The sequence below is a fragment of the Octopus sinensis genome, linkage group LG3 (assembly GCF_006345805.1).
Source record: "Octopus sinensis linkage group LG3, ASM634580v1, whole genome shotgun sequence".
NCBI classification, from domain to species: domain Eukaryota; kingdom Metazoa; phylum Mollusca; class Cephalopoda; order Octopoda; family Octopodidae; genus Octopus; species Octopus sinensis.
The window spans coordinates 12,274,791-12,284,233 of NC_042999.1; the positions used below are offsets into that span (position 1 = coordinate 12,274,791).

The window sequence follows — 9,443 nt, forward strand, 5'->3', positions numbered from 1 at the left end:
TAAACGAATGGGTTTTGTTGCAATAAATCCAGAGGCCTTGAGGGATTTTTCCAAAAGAGGGTCTCAACAGTAATTTTCTTTCTTCTGTACATCAACACATGTCTGTATGAATGTATTGTGTGTATATATGTATACATATACATATCTATCTATCTGTCTGTCTATCTATTTACCTATGTATATCATCATTATTATCATCATCATCGTTTAATGTCCGTTTTCCGTGCTAGCACAGGTTGGACGGGAAAAATACAATGTGCTATGCTTACTGCACCTAGGTTTCCCAAGCGGTCACCCATCTAAGTACTGACTAGGCTTGACGTTGCTTAACTTTGGTGATCAGACGAGAACCAGTGCTTTCAACGTGATATGGCTATATATATATATATGTATATATATATGTGTGTGTGTGTGTGTGTGTGTGTGTGTGTGTGTGTGTGTGTGGGTTTGTATGTGTGCATGCATAAGTGTGTGTGTATTTACATATTTACATATAAAGAATATGAAGAGTTTAGTTCACTTGTGATCTAAACAAATAAGTATGCTGAGTAAGTACTATGGCTGGTTGTCCGTCAGGTTCCAATTTCACGGCTGAGGCTGGATCCAGGGTTCTGATTAGGAATTGGCTTCTAACGTTCAATCCATCGAAAACTAAATTTCTTTCAAGTAATCACTTCAGACAATCCTTTCTTGCCATTGGTTTCGATGGATGGTATTGACTTACCTGAGAGTCATTCTCTTCTATTTATATACATACATTACACCCATAGAGTGGTTGGTGTTAGGAAGGGCATCCAGCTGTAGAAACACTGCCTGATCAAACTGGAGCCTGGTGTAGCCTCCTAGCTTCCCAGACCCCAGTCAAACCGTCCAACCCATACCAGCATGGAAAATGGATGTTAACCCTTTAGCATTTAAACCGGCCATATCCGGCCAAAAGTATTCCGCCTGTTTTATGTTCAAACTGGCCAGATCTGGTCTCTCACACCAACCCTACAATATCATTTTAAAAATTAACAGTTACCTCATCAAAATCTCATAGCTACAAGATAATGCCTGATTAGTTCAAAACAATGTGGATGAAGAAGCATTAATTGTGGCAGAATAATGCGAACACTAAAGGGTTAAACGATGATGATGATGAAGATTGTATATTAGACCCAAGCTGCTATATTTAATTTGTTTATCAGCATAATTATCTCTCTCTCTCTCTTGATATATATATTGAGTTGGTAACTAAGTTTCCAAGGTTTTTTTTAAATTTTGGAATTTGTTGCGTTTTTAAATTTTGGAATTTATTTTTTTCGAGAATTCCATTTTTGAATCATTTTGGAATATATTTTGGGTTTTTTTCCTAGTTAATTTTAGTTAATTTTTGTTTATTTTCAGATCATTAAAATGGAATGTCAAGTTAAGAAAAATGAGCATTTTTGACACCTATTTGCTTTTAATCAAGGTTCTAAGGCTGCAAAAGCTGCTCGTGACATTTGTGCTGTGTATGGAAAGGGTGGCATAGCTGAAAGAACTGCTCATGATTGGTATGCCAAGTTCAAAAATGGAAATTTTGACCTCAAAGATGCACCTCATTCTGGCCATCCCGTTGAGTTTGATGAAGAGTGATTAAACCAACTTTTGCACAAAAATTCTCGTCAAACGACAAGGGAACTGGCAGAGAAAATGGAATGCTCCTACACTGCTATAGAGAAGCATCTTCACTCGATGGGAAAGGTTCAGAAGTATGGAGCATGGGTTCCGTATGCTTTAAGTGACAACAGCAAAAGTCAATGAGCCACAATCTCCGCTGGTTTACTTGCTCGTCACTGCTCAACTCGTGGACACAAGCAACGATTTCTTTACCGAATCTTTACTGGTAATGAAAAATGGTGCCTGTACAGCAATATGAAGCAGTGTAAGGAATGGCTTAGCCCTGGTAAACAAGCGACACCGTGCATGAAACAAGATCTTCATCCGCGTAAAACGATGTTGTGCATATGGTAAGAGTGGGAAAGGATTATCCATTGCAAATTGCTTGAACGGAACCAAATAGTCAACATAGAACTCTATGTTGAACAGATGGAACAACACAACACGGCTATTCAAGAGAAGAGACCTAATCGGCCAGCATTGAGTTCTTCTGTTGCACGACAATGCCCGTCCTCATATCGTCAATATGACCAAGGAAGACATTCAAACGCATGGCTGGGAAGTGCTGCCACACCCACCGTACTCTCCTGATTTGGCACCAACGGATTTCCACCTCTTTCAAATGCTATGCACAGCATTTCATTAGAGAGAGAGAGAGAGAGAGAGAGATAAATGTACACATGCAAAATGAGAGAAAGCAGAAGGTGGAAACTTTGAGATGATGAATTTTTAAGTATCAATATGTAGATATCTATATTAATATGTCCAACTTACACAGTGTACAAACGACAGAGAAAATTAAAGGAGTGGAAAAAAGGTGTTATAATTCTCATGGCTGTTTCTGGGGGCTCAGTGTTCCATAATAATGTTGGTAGATTTAGATAGATGCAATTAACATTGGATGAGATGAGCCTCTCTCATCAGGATAGAGATCTTACATTTTAGATCTAAATGCAGAGAAGTTCAAAGATGGAATTCCATCTTTGAACTTTGACCTATTAATATTAGTATCTATATATTTATTCTTAAAAATTCATCATCTGAAAGTCTCCACCTTTTGCATGTATAAATATATACATATTTTGTATTTTATACCCAAACTAATATATTTAATATATTTGATGTATCTAATTTATCTGCATAATTTTCCTCTATATCTACTCAACCTGACCCCTCTTATAGCCTTTCTTTACTCTGTGGAATGATCCCTTGTAAAGACATCGGAGTCTAAGTTTGAATCTTTTAAGCACTACTAAATGTCTTCTATATGGAGAATCTGTGGGTCTCATCTGTGGACTATGTGTGTATGTGTGTGCATATAAACCATAGAAGTCTGGAGATATGAGAGATGAATATATATTTATTTAATCACACAATATCCTTAGGATTACGGCTGCTTTGCAGCATTCTTCATGCTGTATTAGTTTCAGTGTGGAAGAAATTATGCCTACATGTTTGCATTAATATGTAAGCTCCACATTATAAAATACAATTGTATAGTCACGAATCAATGGCAGTAAAGAAAGCTAGTTTATGAGACGGCCAGAATAACATGGTTACACCAATGATCAGTTCAATGTGTGTGTGTGTGTGTGTTTGACTGCCTCCTTGATTTAACAACAGGGAGTAATTTTAAATGAGTGTTACTGTTATGCAAGAGGGTTTTTTTATTTCCAGTCTTGCATGTAATCATACCTGGGTATAATGGAATATTACCTTACTTGGAAGCAGGTGAGGTTTGGAGATGGGATAATATACAGTCTCTCTGATCCAAATTGTTTTTTAAGGTCACATGCAGTGTGGATGGGAAATGCTGTTGAAATGGAAAGGACAAAGCGGAGCAGTGTGGGTTTTGGTTGCAAAATGCAGGGGTGCATGCGCATGTGCACACACAAACACACACACACACACAACATAGTGGCAGCCCTGTCCACACATTCATGGTCTGGTGCACTCGACACACCACTGAATCGACAGAGGTGATCAGTTGGAGGAATGAAGACAGCAAATTAATGTCTTGTTCAACTAAAATGTGTAGATGGTAACGATGATGGCAGCCTAGCAGATTAGTCAGATTAGTCAGGTGGTGGAACTGAGACAACACAAATTGCTGTCATTCAAGCAAAGCATGTTTTATACTGAGATTAGTTGATGCAAGAGAAAAAAAAAAAATCCCTTTTTGCTTATAGTTTGTTGTGGAGAAAGAGAGTGGGAGGTTGAGGGCAGTTTTGAGTTTCGAGTGAAAAGTATTTACTGACCCACTCTTCACCTGGTTGCTTAAGATCTATCATCAAAATTAGTCCTTTTCAATTAAAGGAATCTATGCATGTTTAACCCTTTTCTTACTATATTTCTCATGGAATACACAGCTTTTCTTTTAATTACTTTTGAAATAATGAAGAGTTTACTAAAATAATTCTGTTGTTAATCATTTTGATATCTGGAATATCAATCAAGATGAAATTTTGACAGAAAGTTTAATTTAGATCTCTTTAAAACAGAAAGTTTGCCTCATAGAACCAGGGACAGTCTCAGTTGGGCTGTTCTGATATTAACCCTTTTGAGCTCCTTCACGGAATGGTAAAGCACCTCTGCCACCACCATCACATTCAACTAAAACAAAACAAGCTTGATTTGAAATCCATCCATTGTTCCATATTTATAGAATACACTTGACTATATAACCATCTTTGGAGAAGAGCTCCCCTCCCCCCCTCAACAAAAGCTAGTCTGTACTTCTCACAATATACCAACTTGCTTTCTTTGATCCCCATTTCCTCACCCATTCATACCAACACAGACCATCGCTACGCCAAACGACTGCTTTTCGCATCCTTTGTCTCTCCTTTCCCTTTTCGTTTAGTTTTTCGATTTTAAGACTCTTTCTTCCCACTCCCCACTTCCACCACATCCACAGTCATCACCTTGCTCATCTCCTTATCTCTGTCAATCGATTGAATTCTCTCATACCTATTCACTTCACTCCTAAATCAATATCAATACGAAACGAAGGGCGAAACGGGTGTCAGAAGACAAGCCCGCAGCCAGTCGTACCTGGGTAACGGTTTTGATATCAAAAGATGACGATTACACGATGAACCATCAAAGCTCCTGAAAATCTGTCTTTCTTGGTGTTTTATCAACACCAGTAGATATGCGATATGGTGAACGGTGAATTCTCGGTGAACCGGTTTCGATTTCTTGTTGGGATCGGTTCAACCTTAATTCTTCCAGAAAGACTTCTCATATTTCTTTATATTGTAATCGACACGATATATTAGAAAAAATAATCATCAATATGAACAAGCAAGTGCAAATCAACCGAAGCTGTGAAGTCGATTTTAATTCTTGCACTAACTGTATAATTTGCTCTGTTTATTTTCTTGTAGTTACATCCAAAAGTGAGAACAAGACAAAAAAAAAATGAAGATTTAAAAAAATTGATTAAAAGAAATAAATCACGGTAAGACGATGCGAAGGTAAGGAGAGAGAGAGAGAGAGAGGAAAGAGAAGATCAGAGCGGCGAGAGCGCGCACTCACGTATATGTTAGCGTGTGTGTTTGTATGAGTGCGTATGCTTGTGTGTGCGCGTGTGTGTGTATATATGTGTGTGTGTGTGTGTATGTAATTGTGTGTGTGTGTGTAATTGTGTGTGTGTGTGTGTGATAAATGCAGAGAAAAAGAGAGACAGAAAGGGGAGAGAAAGAGAAGAGATTTGAATGGATGAAAATATGCGAGTAGACTAGAAATTGGTGTTAAATCGAGAGAAAATATGATAGAATTGAAAAAAATTGTGTGTGGGAGAGAGAGAGAGAGAGAGAGAGAGAGAGAGAGAGAGAGAGAGAGAGAGAGAGAGAGAGAGAGAGAGAGAGAGAGAGAGAATTGTATGGAAAGAATGAGCGGAAACATGAGAAACCGATAAATAATGATGGAACGATAGATGCTGAAGGTTGAAGTAAAACAATATTATATGTGTGTGTGTGTGTGTGTGTGTTTACATATATATATACACACACATATATTTCTATATATACATATACATGTGTGTGCATATATATTTATTTATATATATACATTAGGGTACGTATGTATGTATGTATATATATATATGTGTGTGTGTGTGTGTGTGTTGTGTGTGTGTGTGTGTGTGTGTGTGTGACAAACAGGTTTATAGGATAGAAGAGAGAGAGATGATTAACTGATTAAATAATTGTAAGAAAAATGAACTGAAGGAGAATGAGGAAAAGTGAAAGTGGGTTGCTATAGTAAAAGATAAATGATGATGTTGTGTAAAGGAGAGAGGGGGGAGGAGGAAGAGAGAGAGAGAGAGAGAGTGGTGGCGGGGAATGAAAAGGAGGGAGACTAGTTTAACCCGCGGCCTAACTATTAGGATGAGTCTTAATCGCTTCGTCTGCATCCATACTGTCGGTAAAAAAAACTTAACCCATCTCAGTCGACAGCTGTAGAGGTTATATTGTTGCCAGCAGTAGTAGCAGGGTTGCAACACACACCTTCGCTCATACTACTATCCATTCCCTTAACACACACAGCCACACACACACTCACACACATACGCACACACACACATACGTGCTCGTATTAACCACAGTTTCAGCGATTGTCTCCTGTGTGGCACACGTTTCTTTTTTTATTCCTCCGGTTCGCTTCACTCGATTATTTTTGCCATTGAAACGATTCTGCAACTTCTTTTAGAACATCTTCGATTACACCAAACAACACCACCGTCCAAATGGTGACAGCGATTCCAGAAGTTGGCAGCGATGCTAGCGGCGATCCTTCCATGGACGATGACAAACAGAAGAGAAGAGCTGAAGACGACAACGATGTCGATAACCAGAAGTACAACGAAACGAGGAAACGAGGAGTCGAAAGTTCGATTGCCGGTGATTCCACCACCACAACGATCAACTCAAACGATACGGATGCGATTCCCTACCATGAACAACCTCCCGAGACCAGAATGGAAGCTTTTGAAAAAGATAAACTGCCATCAATTATTGAAATTAAGCGGAAATTACCAAAGCATTGCTTCGAACCGGTTCTATCTCTTTCGCTTTATTATGTTTTCAGAGACTTGGCCATTCTCTTTGTTCTTTATCACATCACAGATTTGTCCTATTATTACCTTCCGTCTTGGCTATTTTGGTTAGGGGTCACACCTTCTTACTGGTTGGTTCAAGGAACCGTACTGTTTGGAGTATTCGTTCTTGGACATGATTGCGGTCACGGTTCGTTTTCTCGGTATCAGCTGTTTAACGATATCATAGGAACACTGTTACATACCATTCTTTTAGTACCTTATTATGCATGGAAACTATCGCACCGAAACCATCACAAAAACACGGGTAATTTCGAAAAAGATGAGGTTTTCTATCCGATCGAAGAATCAATAAAGAAAGACAGGGTTTTAATCCCTGGCTTTGGACTCGGCATCGGTTGGTTTATTTATTTGGCTGAAGGATACAGCCCGAGACGGGTCTTCCATTTCAACCCTTTTGAAACTTTATTCAAAAAACACATCATGGCTATTTATATATCCATTATAACAATTCTCGGATGGCTGACGTGTTTGTACTATTATTATTTGCAACGAGGATTCTGTAATATCATTTACTTCTATTTCGTCCCAATTTTCGTGTATGCTTCTTGGCTAGTCATTTGTACATTCCTGCATCACAACGACTCGGGTATTCCCTGGTATAAGAGCGAAGAGTGGACCTACGTTCGCGGTCAGCTTTCCAGCGTCGATCGTAATTACGGTTGGGCGCACGACCTCACCCATTCCATCGACACCCACCAAGTACATCACCTCTTTCCTTCGATGCCTCATTATTACCTGGACGAAGCGACCAAATGCTTTCGCAAGGCTTTCCCTCAGCTTGTCAGAATCAACAACGAACGCATAATTCCGACCTTCATCACTACCTACTTTAAGTTTGCACGCGATTCTTATGTGAAAAAGGATTCCTTAATACATTGGTATAAATAGAAACCCAGAAGCACTGCAACTATTATTATTATTATTATTATTATTATTGTTGTTATTATTATTATTACAATTGTATAGATGATTCCCTTTCTAAGTAAACACTTTTGTTATATACATTCTCACACACTTACACAGGTATATGTGCACGTACATATGTGTGCATAAAACACACACACACACATTTACATATATATATACACATATACATATATATATATATATATGTACGTATGTAAAAATGTATATATATATATAATATATATATATATATATATATATATGCCATATATATATATATGCCATGTATATAGACATATTTCTATATAAAATGAATGTATACAGGTATATACATAAATGTATGTATATAGACACACACGCACACACACACACCACACACACACACACACACTCACATACATGTATATAAATTAATATATACATGTACATACAGATAAACATCTATACACAACTCAGTATCAAAGACTGACATGTATCGAAATAGAAAATTTCTGAAATTAATTAATTGATTAAGAAAAAAAAAAAATGATTACCTGCCAAAAAATTCTAATTTCAAATCAGGGAAATGTGATCGACAATGAATATATAATGTGAATGACATGTAAGTCTGGGAAAGGAAGAAAACCCACCCAGATGGATAAGTGGAGAAGTGAAAGTTAAAAAAAGGAGGAAAAGAGATTCTACCATCAAGATGCAGCTAACCAAACAGATGTGAACCCGGTCAGCAAGGAAAGCGAGAGGAGCCAGAGGTAAACTGACCACAGGGGAAATGGAAAATTAAATTTAAGACAAATATATACATGTGTGTGCATATATATGTATGTGTGTGTGTGTGTATGTTTGTGTGTGTGTATATACATACATTTATATATATATATAATATATGTATGTATGTATATGTATATGTATATATATATATATACGTGTGTGTGTGTGTGTATGTATTCGGGAACAAAATATATCTTAAAACCCATTTTTTTATGAAATTCAACTTATTCATTCTTTTTGACTGTTAATTTTTAATATATATATATATATATATATATATATATTATATATATATATATCGTTTGTAGAAATACATAAATCCGGAGAAGCACAGGCACTCATGCATGCATGTGTGTGTGTGTGTGTGTGTGTGCGTGTGTGTGTGTGTAACATTTTCCAGAACAATATGTAATTATTCGAGGCTAAAAAAATTTCCATTTTCAAAAGCTTTTTTACCAATTTCGAATTTTTATTTCTTTTTAATTCTTAATTTAAACTTTTTTCGTTTACATAGTTTGTATGTGTTCATAAAAGAGTAAAAAGAGTAAAAGAGTAAAAAGAGTAAAAAGAGTAAAAAGAGTAAAAGAGTAAAAAGAGTAAAAAGAGTCTATGCGTGTATTTGAACACTATGAGAATGTGTGTGTGTGTGTTCCTTTATTTTTAGACTATTTTAACCATCAGGTCATCAATGTGGAAGCCCTGGATTGCCAATTTCCTTTTAATCAGTTATCGATTTTCAAAGAATTCCATATGTTGTTGATGGCAGAATTAAGTGATTAAGAAAAAAAAACAAAAAGAAAGAGAAAAGCATGCTGCCGCCCGGCACCGTCTACCGAGGCCAACTTTGTATTTCATTCTTCTAGGGTCGTGAAATAAGAACCAGATCAGCACCAGGGGTCAATGGAATCGACAAGCCCCCCCCCACCAAATTTCTGTCTTTCTGCTTAAAGTAGTAAGGATTATGCTAATAGGAGAGATCATCGTCGTCATCCTCCTCCTCCTT

General features: G+C 37.2%; 1 protein-coding gene and 1 pseudogene across 1 annotated transcript; one reads left to right on the forward strand and one right to left on the reverse strand.

The window, feature by feature from the left end:
- Positions 1 to 262: 262 nt before the first annotated feature.
- On the reverse strand, positions 263 to 381 carry LOC115210085 (annotated as a pseudogene).
- Positions 382 to 5,980: 5,599 nt separating this feature from the next.
- Positions 5,981 to 8,437, forward strand: LOC115209645 (omega-6 fatty acid desaturase, endoplasmic reticulum isozyme 2). Its single transcript, XM_029778103.2, has 2 exons — positions 5,981 to 7,772; positions 8,045 to 8,437. The coding sequence occupies exon 1, from the start codon at positions 6,395 to 6,397 to the stop codon at positions 7,652 to 7,654; it is 1,260 nt and encodes a 419-aa protein (XP_029633963.1). The 5' UTR covers positions 5,981 to 6,394; the 3' UTR covers positions 7,655 to 7,772; positions 8,045 to 8,437.
- Positions 8,438 to 9,443: the final 1,006 nt, after the last annotated feature.

What these genes read in the sequence shown, in the direction of transcription:
- LOC115209645 (XM_029778103.2), top strand. Translation starts at nt 6,395, where the DNA reads ATGGTGACAGCGATTCCAGAAGTTGGCAGCGATGCTAGCGGCGATCCT.